Raw genomic sequence first — 24,500 nt, 5'->3', positions numbered from 1 at the left:
TATTGGATAGCAACTTCATGGCATAATACCAAATTGTTTATGAGTTGCGCGGCCTTTCGTTTCAACATGTTGTTATCGTCATGCATATAGTCCTCGAATTTTTCAAATCCTGCCTCCTTGAATATATATTCTCGCATGCTGTTGTTGACGCTAGCTAGATTGCACAAAGCTGTTAAAGTTTCGCAATTCTTATTCACGGAACACTTCGAGTTCAGGAGATTTAGGATCGGCCGAACAGCCTGCATGATTATCTGACCAGAAACTGCAACTCCAGGAGGTATCGTGTAAGCTAGATGGACCAGGGCTCGCGAAGCATACTTTTTTCCTTTGTCTGTGCCATTCAGCGATAATGACAACAATGCCTCCGTACCGCCTTCATCAACAACTATTTTTCTCAAATTATGTTGACTGCATATCGCTTTGAATACGCGAGCTATCAATTCTTTGCAGTTCCAGCTGTCCGTTTTAGCGAGGTTCACCAGAGCGCTTATCACACCGGCATTCACTAACACGCATAATCTTTTTTTCACAAAGTCGTTGTTATCTTTGGTCAGATATTCCTCGGAAAAATAACGTCTGATAAAGATTACCAATTCTGTCATCTCGGGTATGAATTCTTTCTTGTCATAAGTGCCGCACAAGTTCACCAATATAATAGTCAGGCCGAAGATAACCGATTGATCGTTAGTCTCGGCGAGCTCGATCATCGCTTTAATGGCTTGTCGGTCCTTGATTAACTCCTCTTTGACCTTGACGTGGCTAGTAAGATACGACAGGCCTTCAACGGCCCATTTTCTAATGTCCCTTCTTTTTTTGTAATTAATTAAGATTTGTGTACAAACCTTGGCCAATTTCTTCGTCGCTCCATCTGCGAACGGTTCGATAGTCGTGCAATCGCTCAAAATGGTTTTGTCAAATTTGCTTAACTTGCAAAAACCCACTAACGCTCGAATTTGAATTGAATCATCCTTAGATTGATACAGGTTCTCCAATATATTTACACTTCGACGTATAAACACACTGACTTTTTTATATTTGGTTATAGCGGCAACGATACATTCGCAAACCACTTTCTGTTGCAATGTGTCATCCGTTTTTGACATAGCAAAGATCATCTCAAAAATCTCTGGTTCAAAGATAACTGCTTCCGCAACATCTAATGGACCGAATATTAAAGTTTTTATCGCAAGTACTATGCGCACCTATAAAACAATCAAGTAACAATTTATAAATTTTTACGTGAAGCAATATTTGATTAATATATCATAATAAATCAAGGCAGCTATTGTATTTAATTTTGATGAAAAATTTTTAGTAAATTATGCTTCAGAAAATATGATAGATGATAAAGTCATACTCAATAAATTTCGATTAAACTCTGTTATTCGTATTCTAATATATGTGTAAGTTACACAGTATACAATATCGACAATTGAAAACGAAATTTTCTTTGACATTTTTAGAGATTATAGAGTTTAATTTGAATTTTATAAATTTTAGAGATTATAAACTTTGTTTTGAATTAATTTGAGTTATTAAAAAAAACCGGTAATTTCAAAATTCATACTTTGGATTCTGTGTCAGATTTAGACAGTTTATCCTCAATAAATTCGTCAATGGCGTTGTTAAATTTTTCCTTAGCAACATCACTGTACATATTTTCATATATTTTTGCTAAGCACATACTGATTACAGTTTGCGTGGAAAATGTAATGTCAATCGAGTAGTTCTTTTTAAATTCCATCATTTCACTGGCTATTTCCATTAATTTTTGCAAACCTCGAAAGTCAACCGATTGTTCGGCCCAGTTTAACGCAGTGTGATTAATGTTACGCGTAATGAATTCTATTAATGTGTCTCTAGCAAGGCCTGATGTTATCGTTCTACTCGCATTCAACAAGCACGACAGAATCGTGTCAATTTTTTTTTTATGCATTATGCACAATGTTTCGTTGGGTTTTGAATCGGGTTTATCATTCATGCCGCTGTAAGTGTTCAATATAGTCTGAAACAGAATTATACAATAAATTAATTACTGAAATACAAATGTATGCTGACTATATTCTAGTTGATAATATTTACCTGTAAACAATATTGAGATGCGTTGATTTTCTCTGTAGATGTGCTGTTCATTATATCCAAACACCAAAACAATCCAGCATATTGCACAATGTATTCGGTTCGATTAATATTGTTTTTGCATAATTCGCCTACAATACGAATCGCGCTACAGCTCACTTTCTCATTCTTTTCTACTTTTACAAGTTGTACGATTTTTGATACACCTTCCTTCTGGAATATCTCCTTGGCAACAGCTTCGTCACGTGCGAGCACAAGCAGATTAGTCATAACGGTTTCACGTTTCTTTTCATCTGCGCTCACGTTAAATGCTAAATCTAGCATTTGTGATAGCTAATACAAAACAAAAGTAACCTATGCTTAAACATAATAATGTGTAATAAAAATATAAGTAACTGCTAGTTTATTTTAAAAATATAAATAACTGTGAGAGATAATATTTGTAGATATCATATAATTTCTATTTATATAGTGTGTGTAGACTATTAATCTCGACAGAAATTAATAATTATATAATAAGAAAAACTTAATTCAATTTTTCAAATTAAATTTAGTATTTAGTGAAACAAGAATTCTTATTAATATATCTAGTATGAAGAACATATTATTGTTTTTTTATTATTTAGATCAAATTATCATGTCTTGCGTGTAGTAAACTTAATAAACTTTTGTAATAGTTATGTGTATTTACCTTGTCACTACTAATAATAAGATGTGGGTTTTCCTTGCGACGTACAATTTCAAGTAAGCGCGTCAACACGGGCTGAATAACTTTGTTATTTGGGTCAGATGAAATAATAATCTCCGCATCCCTATGTGCCTCCTCGAATCTCTCTAACGCTTCTAGTGCTTGACATCTGCGATACAATGCTTTATTACAACATATCTTTAACGCATTGTTGCACTCTTTAATAACTTCCTCATAAATGCCTTGCTTTAATAAAGCGGCAGCTCGATTTTTGTAGTACACTGTTTTCTCAGCGTTGTTGTCTACTAGGTTCAGTGCGTTTGTGTAGTCACTCAATGCTTCTGACCAATTGCCTTTGTTAAACTCTTCGTTACCTTTCTCTTTCCATTTTTGTGCAGTCATATTTGACTCTGCCATGGTGGAATATCTCTATAACATAAAATATATGATGCTTTATATGTTTCAACGTGAGAAGACTCTCTGTGATATTTTATACGTATTATCTTAAATGCGAAAAGCATAGAGTATATATGAAATTAATTCTAAATAATTATATGCAAGTATGAGACATTAAAGGATCGAAAAATAACAATGCAATTGCTAGTGTAAGATCTGTAAATGAATTGTAAACAACAGTTGCCAAAATTTTTATATTATAGAGTGCTAACTTTCACTAGCATTGGAAGACAGTTTTATTGTCGAACAATTATCTTTCACATAAAAAGGATTATTGGAATTTATAATTATGACTGAATAATACCTCTAACTCGCTGACTTTAATTCAATTATTTATTGTCGATCGCGAAAGGGAAAGTTCGAGTTTGGATCGGCAACAATTTATGACATTATATTTAAATATTTTATTTCGTCTTATCGCAAGAAATGTAATTATGTTTGCTTTGTTGCAAAAATCTGGCGCGATTTACACCTAGTCTGGGAAAAGCGTGCAAATATTATCAGAGACGCGCGAAGAATTTATTTGCGTGATGTTGAATCTCAACGTTTATGTTGAATCTCAACGTTCTTCTTTATATGAAAACATCTAACTCGGGCCGTCAACCAAGTATTTGTTTATCAGTTTTTTTTTACACATCCAGTTCGTTGGTCTTTTCAAATCAGTTCGGATGTGTTTTGTATAAATAGACTGGCACAATAGTCGGTAATGTAAGGATATATCAGAAGAAAATAAAGACTCGAGCAGCAGTATTTTTAAATTCGTGAGGGGTCACATTTCGATGAGATTGGATATATATATATATATATATATATATATATATATATATATATATATATATCACAGTTCACAAAATTTAATTTTTCAGTTACATAAAAAAGGAAACTTTATTATCGCATCGTTAAAGTACGTTCTATCTGGAATCAATTTTAAAATTACGACTTATTATAAAATTAGAGTGCCATGGCATTTGTCGCTTTTTCTTCATGCAACATGAGATTAGTCGTGAGATGCATCAAAAAATATGCGTTTAAGTTAATGCGCTAATCGCAACTTACTCAACCTTGTGCCTCGTGCCTCGTGCCTTGTATGTTGTTTAACAATCCTATAGTGGAACTACTGGCTCGTTTTCTTTCACCGTTTCACTTAAACACGTTATACAATAGTTTTCGCATTACTTGTTTCGACGATATGTGAAAGTATTTTCGGACAAAATGTAATAATCTTACGTTTTTTTTTACGAATACTTATATTATGTCGAATTGAATCACGTCATACGCGGCAAACTTTTATTCTGATCGTCGCAGCGAAACAAAACAGAATGTAAAACCTTTACGTGTCGAATAGTTTTTTCTTTGTAATGTTCTCTCGTATCGCACCTTCAAACTTCTTCTTCTCGCCCCACGATTGTTTACGATCCTAGCACTTTTCAAGGACTAACTTAAACCGGCGAATGTTATCCGAAAAGAGTGTCGAGCGCTGTCTCCCTGCGATAGAATTTCATCCTGATTGGCTTTTCCTAGATACGTGACCGACTAATGAGGCGCGCGTCACGTGATTTTCGAAAGCGTGCGCGCTCTCAGCCACATGAAGGGTCATCAGATTGATTTTTCGCAGAATACGGAACGAGACGATATTGCGGCGATAAGCTAACGATTTTTAATCAATCGTATTTTTTGTAATATTTGGACAGCGGCAGTGGCAGGCAAGCGAAAGGCCGTCATTTTGTGATATCCAAGCTAGCGCATCATGCCGTCATGCTTAATCTCGCGTACTTTGTAACGATATATAATAGTAGAAGAAATTTTTCTTTTTTAAATCGTCTAGATTGTTTTTATTTTCTAAAACTTTTGGACTATAATAGATAATAGTAATTCGATTAAATTAAATTGCGGGCTTTTACTAATATGAATCTAGAAGAATTGCATTTTCAGTGGCTTCGAGATATATTCGCAATATATTTTATTACCAAAATTACGTTATTTTATTATCAGAAATACATAATTATTTTTGTTATAAGTAATTTATTATAAGTAATTATGTCATCTAATTATGTAATAATAATTTAATGGAAATAATATAAAGCTCCACTGCATACAATTTTGGAGCCGGTAGATTTTGTATTTTCTGCGCACGAATTTGAGCGGATTCAAGCCACATTTTTGCGACGTCGTAAACTGAGATTTCTGTTTTAAACAATTTACAATTCTAGTCAAACATTACAGTAAAATTCTAAAATATATATTTTCTAAAAATCAGTCCGTAAATTCTCTCAACTATCATTATAGAACCTGCTTTTCTTGTACTACATGTACAATAAATTATAAAATTAATATTACACATTACAAATTACTCCAAGTTGTTTCGTACGCCTGTAAAGGCCATTGCACGTAACAAATTTTTAGTCATAACCGTAAGAAAATTGACCAATCATAATTAACAGTTATATAGTACAATTATAATATATACCTTAGACTAAATTCAATTTCTCTTATTAGCTTTGTGTGAATTTTTAAAATAAAATGGCTATAAATTATACAATATAAATATATTTTTTCAAAAAATATATTATAACTATTATAAGTTTAATTCTCAATAAGCTTTTTCTTTCCAATCGTTTATAACTCAGGGACTCTGTGCGCCTCGATGTTTATTATCGAGAACAAAAAATTCGTAGTTCAAAATTTGATAAGAGACATCTTCTATATCGATATATGATCTTACAGCAATAAGTATTTAACAAAAAATGTACTATACAAGTATTTTCTAACTAATTCGAAGAAGCACATCAACTAACAAAAACGACTTCTTAAAATTAACATATAAACAAACACATATTTATGATCTATGATCCTTCTGTAAATATCTTTGTCCACAAATGTTCAAAAAAATGTGTAACGGTGCGGAGTCTTTCAGTTCCGTGAGGCATTGTATTTACATGACATATATATCAAAACATCAGAGAGTGACATTGTAGTCAGTATTCGATAATCTTTCGAGATGGCAAGACGGCACTTACGCTGAGCTATTCCTGATAATAACGGCTTTCGTGGCGACAACGCATAATTGCTGCACAAAACAGTATTTTAATCAGCACAATTGTAATATACAAAGTAAGTCGTTAAAAGCAATAATTATTAATTATATTATTTATCTCTCGTTGAAGATATATATTTATATTTTTTGAAAGACAAAATACACACATAATTAAATTTCATTTTATTTCGTCGAGATTATCTATTCTCATGGATTGTAAATTTTTATTTTAAATATATATTTTTTACATTAATCGACATATTTTGTTTCTTATTGTTGCTGCGTGAGCTGGCAAAATGAGAGCTGGAAAGATTTAATATAATTTCGAAATCTTAACACATAGCGTTCCGAACGTAGAACAAAATTTAAAGTTATACAAAAGACGAGATTATTATTATTATAAATAAATAAAACAATTTTATTAATAATTATATTAATAATTTGTTTTAGAAATCAATCAAAGATTTTTTATCTATTCTATATTTTTACTTTTCGGTCCATTTATTATTTAAAAACCGAGGAACGAAAATTATACATATATATAAGAAAGTCAAAAGGCCAAATACGAGAAAATAAAGGCTGCGGTCCGATTCACAGCGTTGTAAGTATCATTCTGTCTTCGTTGCACATCGAATATCAAACGAAGATAGAGCGATGCTTCCAGCGCTGTGAGTGTGAATCCGACCGCAGCCAAAGAACGTTACTGTTAAAACCTAGCTTCTATAGTTTATTGTCCAGAGGTAGACAAAACATTCTGAACGTTTCAGCTATACTAAGTTTCTTTCAATAAATTAAATTATTCTGTGTTTAGAATATTTCAACAATAATACAACTTTTATTTGCTGATATTTGGCCTCTTGATTTTTTCATATTGTTTTTACATCTGACAAATATTTATCTATTTATTATTTGACAATTATAATTTCTAAATTCTATCTAATAACTTCCGAGCAAAAATCTCTCTCAAGAAATTTAATAACCAAAATTAATAAACATTAAATAGATATTAGGCGAAAATATATTGGGACGCAAATGAAACATAAGGAACAAATTTATCTTTTGCTTTTTTTTACAACAACTGCTAACCGATAACTAAATAATTCAAATTTTATTAACAAAATGTACTTACCTTTTTTTCTTCTAATGACGAAATATTTTATACAGTCAAATGTACACACGTCACTTACAATTAGATGCCTAAAATCCTTTTCAAAAACTAATTAAATTAATTTTTTTTATTCTTAAAAAATATAAGAGTAACAGAATAAATTAATTGCGAGTACATCGAAATGTATCCAATGTTATATATAAAAAAATATTCATTATTTTGCTCGAAGTAAATCTTATATATAGTCTTCTTGATAAAAGTTGGAATTATATAACTATTTGACCGAATTTTTACCAAAAGTATATAAAATAGGGGTAGAATTTTCCGGGGAGTGTTATAGAGTGCATAGTTTTTCGTTACCGATCTTTTTGAGAACCGGTATCCAAAATTTTTCCAATTTTTCGGGAAATAATTAACCGAATTTTAAAGAATTGTATATGAATCAGGGGTAGAATTTCCCGCGGAGTGTCATAAAGTATATAATTTTTTGTTACCAATTTTTTGGGAAACCGGTATCAGAAATTTTTCCAATTTTTTGAGAGTGTAAGTAGTTTTTTGTTACCGATCTTTTTGGGAACCGGTATCCAAAATTTTTTCAATTTTTCGGGAAATAATTAATTAAATTTTAAAGAATTGTATATAAAACGTTATCTTCCGCAAATACCACATACTTACAATATTTTTTGTAATGCCTGTTGTGAAAGTTCGATTTGAGATTGAAATTAAATTCAAATAAGAAATAGTATTCAGTGAATACCGTTACAAATTGACGTTTTGTCTCGCATGAATTTCGTTTAAGTTTGTTACAAAGCTGAAACTTCAAGTCAAACGAACATAACGCGAGCATTCAAGTCAAACGAACATAACGCGAGTGCAGTATTGAAATTGCTGCGTCCACTCCGCACGTCCAATTTTCATCTTACAGCACTTGTTACACAAATAACTATTATAACTTTGTAGCTGAATATATCAAATTTAATATAAAATTGACAATTATAGAGTATAATTATAATATATACCTTAAACTAAATTCATTTTCTCTTATTAGCTTTGTGTGAATTTCTGAAATAAAATGGCTATAAATTATATAATACAAATATATTTTTCAAAAAATATATTATAACTGTTTTAATTATGAGCTTAATTCTCAATAAGCTTTTCCTTTCCAATCGTTCATAACTCAGGAACTCTGTGCGCCTCGACGTTTATTATCGAGAACAAAAAATTCGTAGTTCAAAATTTGGTAAGAGACATCTTCTATATCGACATAATCTTACAGCTAGTACTTAACGAAAAATGTATTATACAAGTATTATCTAACTGATTCGAAGAAGCACATCAACTGCGAAAACGTCTTTTTAAAATTAACATATAAACAAACACATATTTATGATATATGATCTTTCTCTAAATATTTTTGTTCACAAATATTCAAAAAAATTTGTAACGGTACGAGTCGAACACTTGCGTGAGGCACTGTGTATTTACATGATATATCTATCATCAAAATATCAGAGATTAACATTTTAGTTAGTATTCGATAATCTTTCGAGATGGCAAGACGGCAATTACGCTGAGCTATTCCTGATAATAACGGCTTTCGTGGCGACAACGCATAACTTAATTGCTGCACAGAACAGTATTTTAATCAACACACAATTATAATATACAAAGTAAGTCGTTAAAAGCAATAATAATTAATTATTTATCTCTCGTTGAAGATATATACATATATATAGATAGAGCGATGCTTACAGCGCTGTGAGCGTGAATCCGACCGCAGCCAAAGAACGTTACTGTTAAAACCTATAGCTTCTATAGTTTATTGTCCAAAGGTAGGCAAAACATTCTAGACGTTTCAACTCGAATTATTTTCTTCTTCTTTTTCTGTTCTTTGGTAATTTTTATTTTCGTATCAAAATTAATATTAAATTATATTAATATGCAATATCTAATTTATACATTAAACTGAATTGTATTATTTGTTTTGTTTCAACGAAAAATTACAGACACCTAAGACGACGAGTACTAACATGGAATTCTCAAAATTGTTACTACAAATCGACCTAATATTGGCTACAATCACGGACTATATTATCGCTGATGATCCAAAATATATCTATCGTTTACCCGTGAACGCAATACCAGTTGATTTTAACATTAGTCTGATTATTCCTCATCTCAAAGAAGGGAACACCTTTCACGGTGAAACCAGTGTCACCGTAAACATTGTTTACGCATCCTTTTACATAAGCTTGCACTCGCAAGAATTAGAAATAAATAAAACAGCGACAACGTTGATGAATCACACTATAATATCTATAAACCGATAGCACATACTTGTGACGATGAAACTTATATATTGACGCTACATTTCGACAATCAATTATATCGCGGTATTTACACCCTGAACATGAAGTTTGCTGGTAATTTTTCTCAGGGTGGTTTTTTAGGCAATGGTTTTATGAAAATTCCATAAACAGCAAAGAAGGAGACAGCACGTAAGCAAACATTAAAAATATTAAAAATGTACTTATAATGTACATACGTAAACTATATTTGTTATTACCTTTATTTATTGCTTTCTTTTATTTATTACTTTTATCGTATATCAACTTATAACATACAAAGTTCGGCAAGACATTGCTTAAACATGTAGCTTTGTATCAATTATTAAAACTGTTTTCCATTATGTAAGTACAATTACAATAAAGTATTTGCAAGAAGTGCATGATGTAATATGTTTAGAAGAACGTTTAACTTCAGTTAAAAATAAAACTGCATTTCTTTTTCTATTCTTAACAAAATAATTATTACGTATAATGTAATAATAAACGCAATAACTAGTGTTCTCTAAACTTTTGCGTTCTATTCGTCATGAGTGGTTGTCATTATTTGAAAAATTGTTTAAAATTACAGGTTGGCCGCAACGTGCCTCAATAACGCCAGACGAATGTTTCCATGTTGGGACGAGCCAGCGATAAAAGCTTATTTCATGATCTCCGTGATGCATCATCAGGAATACAGGGTATTGTCGAATTGGCCGATACGAGAGCAGTACAATGCAGAAAATGGCACGATGTGGACACATTTCAATCGCACTTTTACAATGTCCGCTTATCTCGTGGGAATTGTGATTGTATCTAATTTTGTTCGCATTGGAAACGTAGACCAGTCCGATTTTGTATGGTGCAAATCGTCTTTGACATCACAAACAAGATTCATGTATAGTATTGCCGAAAAGATCACGCCGCTCTTGGAGGAGTATACCAATAGAACCAAAGGGGTACCGAAAATAGATCACGTCATGATACCAAATTACCCCGTCGACGGCATGGAACATTGGGGAATCATTATTATTTACGAGTAGGATACACATAACTAGAAGGATTAGTAATATACGTAAGTAAAAAAATTAATATTAACCTTTTAGAGCTACCTAATTACTTTTAGTATTCCACATTTGATAATTAAAGAAACATTTGTTTCATGAATATTCAAATTTTATTTACATATTTTCATTTTTAGATTGTCTCAAATTAAAGTGTTTAATTAATGTGTTATAATTATTCATTACTTCGAAATAAATTAGACTGCATGCTAACGATGAGAAAGACTATGCTTAATCACATCATGTATATTATGTTATGTTTTTCCTTTTAGCGAATCAAAAGTTGTCTACTATGAAAGCAAAGATCCCGCATTTCGGAGAGTGAAAATAGCATCGTTAGTAGCACATGAAATCACACATCAGTGGTTCGGCAATTTTATCACCCCATCTTGGTGGTCTGATCTGTGGTTAAGCGAGGGATTTGCTGTGTTTTTCCAGGAGTATTTTCTCAACAAGGTTATTTAATATTACTAATGCAATGAATTACTCATTAAATAAAAAAACAGAAAGTAAGTTTTTCCAAATTTTCATAAAATATATCAAGACGGAGCTAAATATAAATAATGGCACGTTCTTCAATCTGGAATTATAAATAAGATTGTAACCCATTCATTTTTCAAACAATTATAAAAATAATTTAATACAAATTTTTAATAAAATTGGTAAATATTTTGTTTTTAGCATCTGCCGCTTTAAAAATTTGAGATCTAAGTCTATAATTATAACACAATAGTTCCTAAAAATATTTTAATTTTTGCATCCGTTACAATAAACATTTAATACAGTAAAAAAATTTAACTCAAATTTTTATATTTTGATTATGTTTTTGTGTTCAACAATCTCCAATATTTAAAAAAATAATTGAACTGTATGTGATCTTCTCAAAAAATTTAGTCGTAAAACGGTTAATATTTGGCATGGATAAATTATAATAAAAAATAAAATGGTGAAGTTTTTGAAAGTGGCGGACAAGTAGTACATAAGCGTTTATATCCCTATAAATGCAAACTTTTCTTCGAATTTTTATATTCAGCCATATCAAAAAATTATTTTTTGTAATAGATATTTGAAGATTGGGGGACAATGGATTTACTCGTTACTGGGCCCATACACGAGTCTCTTTCTTTAGATATTGGCTTAATGGATTCTATTAAATTGAACCTTTACAACTTGGATCATGGCACACTCTTTGGTAATGAAGTTTATAAAAAAGGTAAGATTATGTAAATATAATTAAACTATCGCCCGTGAACATCTTAATGCAGGTAGCACGAAGAAAGAGGAACAGAAAGTTAATTAACAGTAAACAAATTCTCTTTTTACGCAATACCTCTACATCATTCATACGTTATATCTTAATTTTACAATATACTTTATATGTACTATATCATATATTACTAATCGGTATTTTATGTTGTGTATTTTATCGTAGCTCCAGCTATACTGCGCATGTTATACCATGTAGTGGGCGACGAGGTATTTCGAAGGGGTATCACCAAGTACTTTGTTACAAAGTAAGTGCGTATAACGTAGTCTAATATAATTAACACATATCAGTATTAAATATCATAAAAATAATATTTTTTTGTATTTACGTTGGAAAATATGATACGCCACACATCTGAAACATAAATCTGTGCGTTCGATATACAATGCTACTGATTAGAGACCATATTTTAGTCTTTAATTGTAATTTAACTAAGCTAGTTTTAATTAAGTTATATTCTTAGTTTCCACATATACATAATTAAATTGTACACTAATACTCACGGTGATTCTTTAAAAGTAAATTTATATACAACGTATGCATTATTTTGTTGTTGACAATGTCATTTTTCTTTAGGCAATATATATCGGCCACTCCCGACGATTTGTGGAGCGCCATACAAAGTGCTAAAGACGAACCTTCTTACGTCCCTTCTATGCAAGATAAAAAATTCAGAATAAAAGAAGTGATAGATAGTCCAAAATCGTTATCCTGTTCTGAATGTGACGATAAATTATGAAACTGGTGAAATGTATATAACACAACAATGTGTCCGCGCAACAGAAAATATCAATAATAAGTGGTGGATACCCATATCCTAAACTGACCAGAGTTTTCTGGATTTTTCTAATACCATGCCCAATAATTGGTTAAAACCAGACGAAACTCTTAGAGTGCAAATTAATACAAGAGGTTGGATTATCGTCAATCTACAACAAACTGGTATAATATAAATTTTACACTCTTTTATATCGATTTATTTGCTTCATCATTACGATATTATTCAAGTTCTTATGTATTTTTTTTATTAAAAAGAAACTTCAAAATTTATGTAATTATATCCTTCGAAATCTTGTAAATTATTAATGTACACTTTTTTGTAATATTTGTAAGTTATATATATAACGTTAATTTGTTTAATACGATAAAGAAAATGCGAGTATTTGAAAATATATTTTGATAATTTCAAACAAAAAGAGATTTAATAACAAATTTAATGGATAATTCGACAGCATACTGTCGTGTCTATTGTGATATTATAAATCTGGAAAGAATCATACGTTACTTGAATTCTGAGGAATACACGAAAATACACGTTCTCAATCGTGCTCAAATTATCGATGATGCGTTTGCCTTTTTGCTGGAGAATCAATTAGACAGCTCTGTATTCATGAATCTTATAAACTACCTAAGACGAGAGAGAGAGATTGTGTGCCATGGCGTCCAATGTTCCGAATTTTAGCACAGTTTTTAAATTACTTTTCACTGCCAGAGAGCAAAAGTTTCAAGGTATGTAATAACAAATTTTATAAAAATGAAAAAAATATTTGGCTCTTTAATTTGACCCGTTCTGAATTTACACATTCACCGCTTTGTCATAAAGTCTGTCGCGGTCGGTTTTATAATATACATATATATATATATATATATATATATAATAAATGTCAAATAATATTAAATGTAAAAAAAAATTTTAATTTATTTTAAAAACTATTCTTCCTCTGGTCTTCGGTCCATGAGTAAAAAGAAAAGGACGAGTCTTGAAACTTTTTCTGACAAATCTAAACAAAATAAAACATAATTAAAATTACTTAATAAAAAAGATAGATATAAGTCTTTTCGTTCAATATGTCTTTGTCGCGCATTGCACTGCTTTTGATTATGAGTTGACAAAAAGACATTAAAGAAAAAATAATACATGTAACACTTTTCCATAACATAAACTATAAAAAAAACTTTGACAGCTATATTGTTATAGAAAAGTGTCAATGTAGCGTAAAGTTATATTTAAAATGGCATTGAAAAATACCGATTGCGAAAATCAAGATCAATGTTCGTCAAATTAATTATAATGGGCACTGAAAAGTGCCGATTGGTCTCCACCGAGAAAGATTGACTCTGAAAAGTGAAACAACCGGGATGATTCTCGTTGGATCAATAAAAATAGGTACTGAAAAGTACCTATTGGTCTCCACTAGAACTGTGCGAGGAAGTTTTAGTTCCGAACAAAGTACGTAAAATTCAGATCAAGTAATTGTTATATTGAAACAACTGATATTGAAATCGATACGCGACTCGGTTCAAGTAATCATTACGTTGAAACAACTGATTTTGAAATCGGTCTTGTTATCGTATAATTCGATAACCGATATCGATTTCAAATTCGATCATGTAAACCAAATCACGTATCGATTTCGAAATCAGTCATTCGAGTACCGTTTTCGGCCGCGGCACGCCGGGCGCGCGCTCATCCGCGGCGGCCATCACCTGACGCCCTGTCTGGTCTGGAATCGACGTCCTCACGGCTCACGGCTACGTCGACTACAACGCAACGGGGACAAGGACAAGCCGGACAAGATACGCCGCTGAGGTTCGCACCTCTCAGTTGCCTAAGCAAACAGGGGCAATTGCTGGCCATATTGACCTCGTGTAGAGGCAGGAGCCAATACAACATTAAAGGTGAAAGCACATAAAATTGCAGGAGCCATGAGCAGAATGCAGAAGCCATATGCGCATGCGCTATGGTATTTGTAGAGCTCTACAGATACCACAGCGCATGCGCATATGGCTTCTGCATTCTGCTCAAGGCTCCTGCAATTTTATGTGCTTCCACCTTAAGAAGAAGAAGAAGAAGAAGCCGCTGAGGTTCGTCCAGTTCGTCCTGGCCATATTTCACCATATTTGGAGCAGTACTGTTAAAGGCCATTATACAAGAAGAGGAAGACTGTGGTCCCGGTTTATCGATGCAGAACGTTAGATGTGAATTTTCTCGGTCCTTTTTTTTCTTTCTCTTATTTCGTTCGCGTTAATATAAAATATATCAGGCGAGCGATAAGTGGTGTTTTCCACACAGGAAAAAATAGCGTCGCTAAGAATAACAGTTAAAATTCATTCTTACATATTTTTTGGCTCGCTAAATACACCACGCGCCTGTCGACATTGTATTCGACAAGTACTTACCGCACACACATTTATGCATGCAGTTGCATCCGGTAAACGAACTGTCCGTAGTGTCCACAGTATGTCAGCAAACTCGATCGGAAATATTCGGAAATCTCTGGAAAATTAGCGTCAATTGTATCTATATAACGGCTCTTGTCACGTGCGCCTCACGCCTCACGCATGAATCCGCCATGATCCCACGTTGAACTTTTTCTATTCAGGCTATATTTGATATCTTTGTTACTACGTGTAACATCATAAAATATTTCATAAAAATCATTACCATACAATATTTTATAAGAATATTTCAAAATTATGTATTAATGTTTAAATATTATGTATAATGTAGGTACCATTGTCGTGGAAACATTGTTATACCTTTTTTTCAAGTATTATTTTCTATGATAATAAATTTATAGTCTTGTGTGTGTGTATATATATATATATATATATATATATATGTTGTAAGCAAAATTATTAGTTTCGACGATATGAGGCAGCCCACGCAGCCTGTATTGAAAGTTTAACGTAGGACAGGCGACGTTAAGTATTTTGCTAACATAATCTGATTATTGGCAGAACAAACGCAGATTCTACTCAATTTTGCTGCCACTCTGCGTCAAATAGTATAACAAGTATGTCAGTCTGTTTGATTTTTGCCATCATATTTGGTTGACAAACTTTGCTATATATCTGCCAGTGTGTATTACCAACAATATCATAATATAAGTCAGATTCTGTTTCAAATTTGTGGCCATTCTGCTGACAAAATTTGTAGCAAAGACTTTACAGGAATCTGTTCCTGACAAGCTACCTGGCTGTCTAGACATGTTTGTTAACCCTTACTTGCCACACTTCTGTAGACGTCACGTACTTGCCACATTGGGGTGGAATCTATCCCAGCGACCAAAATTGTTATAACAAATAAGCTATTCAATATTTTAACTTGCTAATTTTTTTAGAACTTCTTAAAAGCTTACTTTTAAAAGTTATGTAGGTTATATAGCCAAAAATTAAAATTATGTATGATACAAAAATTAAAATAGTAAAAGAAAAATGAAAAAATGGCTGTTTTTACAAAAAAATTCATTGCTTGAACTATTGACAGATGTCGCTATAGACCCGCTCCTCATAGGTTTCGGTACTTAAAATTAAGGGAATATGGTCGTGGGGTTGATTTGATCCCAGTGTGGCAAATAAGGGTTAAAATAAGAGACTCCGATATTGCCTAATATGTATGCTGGATATTGAATTAAATATTAATTAGATGATAATGTATTTATTGTTTATATTGTTTGTTAAGTATACATTGAGTAAAATTGTTGACAAATTCTTATTTCATTTAAATTTAAGCATCTATTGATATTTATTTCTTCTTTACAGGTTTATAATAGCATCTTTATAAAAATATATTAAGAAAATGACCGAATGCAACGAACACTTAAACTGTGCGAGAGGAGTGGATGAATGTGGAATATATACCAAGGATTACTTACAAAGAATGAATTGTAAATTGAGAGGGATGGCCTCACCAAAGCATCCTGACATCAATTTTGCTGCGAGAATAGCAACAATACCGAAGCATCCCGAATATATCAGTTATGCTGCGAGATTAGCCTCGTTCGACAGATGGCCTAAAGCAATGACGCAAACTAAAGAGACACTAGCAACTGCTGGTTTTTATTACACGGGCGATAAAACATTGTGCTATTTCTGTGGTGGAGGATTAAAGTATTGGGAGCCAAAAGATGATCCGTGGGATGCTAAGTGGTTCGCATATTGTCCTTATTATTATTATTTTAACTAAAGGGACGGAATTTGTAAGCAGCATTGCTTCGAGAACGGATATCGGAGCAGTGAGTATTTAACCAAATATATTATTAGAATTGTACAACTATATTCGTAATAAATATTCCCATCTATTTAAAAAATGATGAAATAATTGTGTTGAATATAATAACATTAATTTTAAGTTATTTATTTTTTTCTTTTTTTTAGCAAAACATATATATTATCTGCAATTAAAAAATTGGACGAGAAAATTAGAGAAAAATATTGATGCTGAGAGTATTGCTAGCGGAAGTTCTCAAAACTCGATCTATTCTGAAGAAGCTAATATTGCACGACATTTATTGACGTATGCGGAGCGTGCGAAAAATATGAAAATATGCAGCGTAATCATGTCATAAGCCTGTTGAACATACTATAACTAGTGTCTTTATCCATGTGATAAATAATCCGCGGATTCTGCTATAAAATTTTTTACTTATCACCATTGTAAAGACTGATGAAATTAAGATTTAAAAAAGACTGATAAAAGATTCGCGTGTATGCATGTATGTACGCTACGCGTCAACGATCTGTCCTTTCCTGAGATAAGAGGGGAACATAGAAGCCTAGAGACGCTGTTGGTTACTTCTATTAAAATCACTAGAACTTTGGTGTTTCCCCCCTTACCTCAGGAAACACCAAAGGAAAACTTTTGTAAAATATGGGAAAGAACTGAATATCGAAAATTCTATAAGTCATAAGATAATATTTATTATAAAAAAAAAAAGAAATGTAAGAAAATAGGTGGCATACCAACCTAAGATAATTTAATTTAAATATCAAATATAAAAAAAAGTGTATAATATTGAAGTATCCTATCTATATTGACTGGAGTACACATTATATTTTAAAAACCAAAATTTAACAGATATAATGCGAAATAGTTATTTTTATATATTTAAAAACTTTCTTAAAAATTAAAAACTTTAATTAAAAAGTACATGCTTTATATAATATCACGTATCTAAACATATAGTTTCGTTTTAGGTTTGATCCATAATACTTTCAAAATCGTTATTAGTTTGGTCCATAATATTTTCAAAATCAAAGCTAAGTTTCTTTTTTATTTGACTTCGGCTTTGTTCTATCTGTATTCTTTCATTAATAGGAATATATGATTTATTAATATCGCCAAATTCATCATCAGAGTTACCTGGTTTCCGTTTTTTATCCTGTGTATGAACATAATCTTCTCTAGTATATGTCACAGGTTCAAATTCATCAATTTTTTTACATCCTTGTATAACGTTTTCTGTAGACCGGCTAGTAGATTCTATAGATTGGCAGTTTGTTATACTAAATTGGAAAGTTTGTTTGCCACATATATTTTCTATTACATGTATTACATCTATATCATTATCTTTATTTTCGCTCATAAAGTCATCAGGAGAGAGATCATTAAACATCTTGTCATACGTGTTATTTAGCTTTGAATTTAACTTTTCTACCTCCAGAATTCTTTTAAATTGTGGCCCACGTTTCATTTGTTTTATGTTTATGATTGCAGCATCTTCAGGTACATCACTTTTTTTTAACTCGTTCACTTTACTCGAAATATTTCCTCGCTTTGATCTTTTTGGTGTAATATTTGGTGTAATATTCATTTTTTCAAAGGACTCTTCTAGAGACATTGCATGGTTTCCAGGTATAAATTCATCAATCTTCCTATTATTTTTTTCTGATATTTTCTTTACTTTCTTTTGCTTTGATTTTGTAGTATCTCTTGTTTCAGTATCTTTATTATTATCAGTTGTTGTAACCTTTTTTCTCCGAGTTTGCAAGTTTTCTTTTCGTTTTTTGCGTTCCTAGTATTTTCATATACCTCAACCAATTCTGGATAACACTTTAGAACCAAGTCTTGTGGTTCAATACTTGTTAGTAAACTATCATCCACAGCATCATCATCACCATTCTCTCTTGTTTGCTCTTTATATTCATTTAGCATTTCAATTACAGTATGCTCTTTCTTCCATATAATTTCGTAACTGGCTATAGATTTAATATTACGTATCTTTTTTATATTGTCAGGAATAAATAAATCTGTCATGGAGAAACGTTCATCAGGTGTAAGATCTGGTAGATGTAAAAGCTGCCATTTAGTAGTTAAGGCTCCTGGGTAGTCACCGCGGCCATATTGGATTCTTACTATCGAGGCGAGGAAAACACCTAATTTTAAGTTGCGGTATTTTCCGAAATAAAAAGACATTTCAATAAAAAATCACGACAGATCGTTTCAGCACACTTCAAAAATTGACCGGATACTATCCTTTTCTCTCGACAATAAACAAACAGCCATAAAACGCAGCCTAAACATATGGAAAACAAGCCGTTTGACGACTATCGAAAGGAGTGGTGAATGTTCCTTCCGCATTATATTTCTTGCAAATCTTACCATACGGTCAATTTTACGAGTTTCACGAATACGTTAAACGTTAGAGCACAAGTACAGAGCGAATAATAAAGAAATATACCGCAACTTAAAATAAGGTTGTCAACATGTCACAAGACAGAATTCTCCATTGGAGAGAGTGAGAGGAGAGAGTTCTTATTTCTGCCGCGACGGTACGGCGCCACCGTCAACGCAGAGTTCTCGGCTCAGGGACCAGGAGCCTTAATGTAAATATTTTTTCGAACGCATATTGTGGTTCCCAACAGAGATATTTGTTCATAAAGTGATAAAATAGAAAGTTTAGACAGATTGACAAAGTAATTTTTATAATTTTAACATATAGCACGTGTAGTAATAAACTTACAATAAATTGTTAATTACGATTAAATAAGTATATTTACGATCGAAATTGCAAAATCTTATATGAATTCTCTACTGAAAGCTCAATATTCTTTAGATATTGATTGTTTTATTACTGCATTTATTTTAGAGCTTTAGGTATTAATAAGTTTTTGATAATGTACTTACTTATGTTGACTCTCTTTTCTCCAATCGGGATGTTTTACTTTTAAATGTGTCTCCAATCTCTGAGGAACTTGTATATAAGGTATTTGGGTACCACATGTGCATGCTGCCACACCATTTAAGCTCGTATAATAACGCCATAGTTTGTACGGTACGGGGCTCATTAAATCAAATATCTGATGATAGCGCTTTAAGTGTTCTTTTAACTTGTGTAAAATTTGTGGCTCGCGAAACCGTTCTGAACAAATTCTGCACTTTCCATACCCATCTTTTATATGGATTAAATAATACCACAACTCCTTTTCCATTATACTCGTCTTGTGTAGCAGGTGTCTATTACTAAACGTGGTACAGCACCGATCTCAACAAGCGTTTGAAATAACTGCTCACAAATCATCACGTGATCGATATACAGGTGACATGCCTCGACCGCGTGTGTGTGTGTGCCGGGCCTGTCGAAAGTACTGGTCGGCGCGGCAGTCGTCTACCGATCGCCGAACAATTTAATGTACTCGCAATGTATTTAGAATAAAGTAAACCACAGTAATTTGCCTAACTACCAGATTGTACAGTCCTATCTTTGTTTATCCCATTACTGATTTTAAACTTACGGTAAAACACACACAACGCTTACACATGACAATTGAAAATAGCGAAAACAGGTAGACATACAATAAAAATTAAAATTAATTTAATTTTGAAAATGCTCTTCTATAAAATTATATTTTCTTACGTGTGTTTCCTTGTCTTTAAGAAACTAATATATGTGTATAGATAAATATAAGGAATATACATATAAGTAAAGAAGTTTTAAAGTACTGAATAAATTTTAAAAGATTTCTTCGAAATACTTATTTAGAAATATGGATAGACTTCAAATCGACCGTCAGATGTTAAAAAATTATAATTTTATTAAAAGTTTCAACAATCAAATTTATAAACAAATACCGGCGTATTATTATAGAAATTGAAACACTTAGACAGCACGTCAAAACCATTTAAAGACAAACGGTAGACTCAAGTCTAATTTAATTTTTTAAACATAGTTGTGGTTCTTTTAATTTTTGTACTTTATTGGTTTTATAATTCTTGACGTTCTCTTCTCTCTCTCTCTCTCTCTCTCCCTCTCTCTCTCTCTCTTTCTTTCATCTATGATGATGATGTGTGAAGCTAATTTCGCCTGTTTTATTTTAAAACAGTGTTACCGTTACATGGAATAATTTCTACCGATTACCCATACGACATACGAAACATCTATCAGATTTATAATCTGTTTGGCACAATGTCATGACTAGTGACATGTTTGTGAAGGGTTGTGAAGGGTTATTTATTGATTTTATGACTCACAATTAGATTTACATTTGAAAAAATAACCTTTCCACGAATACAACTTCGAAGTAGTGAAATTACTCGTTACCCCAAAAGGCATAAATGCAATATAATGTAAAAGTTGGGCATAAAATAGCAAATATAAATTAATTTACAAAATATACTTTTCCAACTAAATAAAGTAAATTTTATTTCTTTTAAAGAGACATTAGATTTATTATACATAATTTAATTTATATCAAAATTGTAAGCAAATTACATTTGTGTCGATGAGATTCTTGTATGAATCGCTACGTCAGATGTAAATTCAGATTAAGACATTATTAAAAAGATAATTATCAGTAATCGTCATGAAACAATATCTGTCCATATTGTTTCCATAAAAAAAGTAATCATGCGCCAAAACTTTAATAACTTATATGATTATTTAATTCGCTCAAATTAACAATTACTTAGTGTAACAATTAAGATATTTAAATTAAGTGAGTTATATCGAGATTATGAAACAAAGCAAAAAATGGGCGATAAAGTTGGCTTATCGGAAAATATTTAATATGTAATAAATAGATTATATATTTAGCGTTTAGTTATAACAATAATTACGTATTATGTCGGTGTACCATTTGATACAGATCTTGACTTGATAAAATTATTGAACTTATCGTTATCGTTCATTCAATGTGGTTATTATATAGATTATAATAGTTTCTTACGATTCTATAAAGCCCATAAAGCTCATAACGTACTAAATTAACCCTTTCACACGACGGCGGAGCCGCCACTATATATTACCGTTGTACAGACAAACGGGCCGAGAGTGTCCATCATACGACGAATAGAGTCCGTGATGAGTTGGCGTAGATTTTGCTTTTATTTATCCGGCAATAAATTATCTTGTAAAATTTACTTAATAAAAGATAAATAACTATTGTTGTTACACAATGAGTCGAGCGCCTATTTGGTAGCAGCAGAAATTATTACACAGGTATCAATCTAATCTCACGGTTGGCCACTATAATTAATATTTGAACGTAAAAAACTACTAGTAACATAAATTGTATAATTGCAATTATTAGTATAGTTGCATAATCTCGAAAAATTATTGAAAGTAGATCGCAACTGCCATTTGTCATATCCGGAATTTGAGCGTCTTTTTACAAAAATTGAGGGCAAGGAGAATTGATATATGATCGATAGTTAGAATTAGGTTCTTATCTTATTGCAAGTTATTCTATTTCACAAATAAATGTTTTACATTGCAATATGCATTTATTACGTAATAATCATCTTGTATAATTTTTAATGGAAGAATAAAAGTATAAAAGTTATCATACAATAGTTAATTGAGTTTTCTCTCCTTAGTCGCAAATAATTAGAATAATTTGATTTAAATTATTCATTTACAAGTAACATGTTGATTTAAAAATACAGTAATGTCTTCGAAAAAGAACATATTGTCGCGATTAGTTATCAGTTATATAAAAATTACCTAATGTAATTATATTATATAATACAGAAATATAGTTATAAGGTACACATATACGTGGTTTGTCTAAAAAGTAATGAGACTGAATTTTTTTTCAACAACTGGTAACACTGTAAAAACGAGACTGCAGTAGACCGAGAGTTACATTCATACTCTACCTTTAGTTAAAATTTCAATTTGATAACATTAACACATGTGATTCTACAATCATTTGTATAACTGTATGTTTGGGTGACGCGTCACGAAAATGGAACACAAGAAAATGCAACAGCGAGCAGCATTATGCGAAGTTTGACACAGCAAATTCTGTGTCAAATTTCAGGATAACGCGACAAAAATATTTAAGTTGATAGTGAAAAGTGAAAATAATTGGTGATCAATTAAATAAAATATTTGAATCGCCAAATTCAAAATTGTTTATGTCGTTAGTGGTCCAGAACGGGATTCATCCTCACAATTTCATTGCCATCTAAAAATGCTTTGTGCCCGGGATAGCAGTTTGACACGCTGCTCGATTTTCTTACGTTACATTTTCGTGACGCGTCACCCAAACATACAGTTATACAAATAATTGTAGAATCACATGTGTTAATATTATCAATTTAAAATTTTAACTGAAGGTAGAGTATAAATGTAGCTCTCGGTTTACTACAGTCTCATTTTTATAGTTGTTAAGAAAAAAAAATTATGTCTCATAACTTTTTAAACAGACCACGTATACATAATTACAAATTATTAATAAAAATATATAATATTATAAAAGATAGTCATAAAATGTTGTAAATGTAAAATAAAGATGCATTGTTGAATCAAATTTGTCTTGCGACGAATGGTCGTAATACGGAATAAATTGTTAATTAATCGTGAATTATGATCACGAATGTGTAATCAAGTACTTTATATGTATTTTTGTAATAATATAGAAGAAGTGGAAAATGCCTATATTTTAGAAAGTATATCCTCTAAGTTTGGATTCTTTGGTCTTAACTCTGATATTAAGTTCTTAGCTTTTTGGCGATACACTGTCAAACCAGAGATAAATTTATATGCTCTTTTATGCTTTATCAGAATTTTCCATTTCATGCATAAATCTAATTTTAAACTTTCAGGTAAGAAGTCACAATTGTAACATGCAAGGACACGTTCGTAAATAGTGCTTAATGGAGTCTGTGAAATTTGAGATTTCAACAAACAATCGGATTTAACAAATATAGCTATGAGTATCGCAAAGGGTGGATTGTGCATAAATCTGGGAAGGATTAAAATAATTATAGATGCAAATATTATTGTAGGAAGCTTAAAAGAAGGCAATAATGCAGAGGAAACCGAAGAATTAGTATAATAAAATGTAGCGAGCGATATATATATATATATATATATACTCGGAAAACAAATAAATATCTTAAATATTGTATATTTAGGATTTAAGTATATTGAATATAAGTTGAATCCTATCGTGGCAAGGTTGATGTTGTACTTATATCTTTCATTATTCTTATTAAAGTGCGCATTATTTCGCATTTTGCGTGCCAACGACGACGTCTACATAACGTTTGATTCAGATAACATATAATCAAGATATCATCGTGAAAAGTCATATTGTTAGAGCACTGATATTTGAATATTCTTCCACTTTTCCTGTGTACAAAAACACATGTTTTTAAAAGTCTAGGTCGCTCCCGAATTGAAGTTTCATTTTTTTTCAATTTTTCCTTCATATATCGGATACATTTTGAATAAAATGAAGGGAAGATTT

At 31.5% G+C, this 24,500-nt stretch overlaps 2 protein-coding genes and 1 long non-coding RNA gene across 3 annotated transcripts in view; 2 read left to right on the top strand and 1 right to left on the bottom strand.

The window, feature by feature from the left end:
* The window catches only part of LOC112456934 (protein unc-45 homolog B-like), a 5,046-nt gene extending 402 nt beyond the window's left edge, over positions 1-4,644 (bottom strand). The window contains 6 exon segments of the mRNA XM_025019753.1: positions 1-20; positions 22-1,202; positions 1,568-2,005; positions 2,083-2,412; positions 2,771-3,196; positions 4,558-4,644. The exon segment at positions 1-20 is cut by the window's left edge and continues 402 nt beyond it. Of these exon segments, the coding sequence (XP_024875521.1) occupies positions 1-20; positions 22-1,202; positions 1,568-2,005; positions 2,083-2,412; positions 2,771-3,184 (2,383 nt within the window). The 5' untranslated portion in view covers positions 3,185-3,196; positions 4,558-4,644.
* A 1,577-nt stretch (positions 4,645-6,221) lies between these two features.
* LOC112456926 (glutamyl aminopeptidase-like) lies at positions 6,222-12,274 on the top strand. Its single transcript, XM_025019739.1, has 5 exons — positions 6,222-6,334; positions 10,285-10,731; positions 11,029-11,212; positions 11,819-11,969; positions 12,189-12,274. The coding sequence occupies exons 2-5, from the start codon at positions 10,319-10,321 to the stop codon at positions 12,272-12,274; spliced, it is 834 nt and encodes a 277-aa protein (XP_024875507.1). The 5' UTR covers positions 6,222-6,334; positions 10,285-10,318.
* Positions 12,275-14,517: 2,243 nt separating this feature from the next.
* Positions 14,518-16,809, top strand: LOC112456932. The gene is made up of 3 exons (XR_003041036.1): positions 14,518-14,702; positions 14,863-15,002; positions 16,569-16,809. It is a non-coding gene; the product is annotated as an uncharacterized LOC112456932 (long non-coding RNA).
* Positions 16,810-24,500: the final 7,691 nt, after the last annotated feature.

The sequence above is a fragment of the Temnothorax curvispinosus genome, unplaced genomic scaffold (genome assembly GCF_003070985.1).
Source record: "Temnothorax curvispinosus isolate PA1 unplaced genomic scaffold, ASM307098v1 QBEX01007309.1, whole genome shotgun sequence".
In the NCBI taxonomy this organism is placed as follows: Eukaryota; Metazoa; Arthropoda; class Insecta; order Hymenoptera; family Formicidae; genus Temnothorax; species Temnothorax curvispinosus.
Note: the sequence above shows the minus strand (reverse complement) of the source record. Positions and strands in the feature narration are given on the sequence as shown.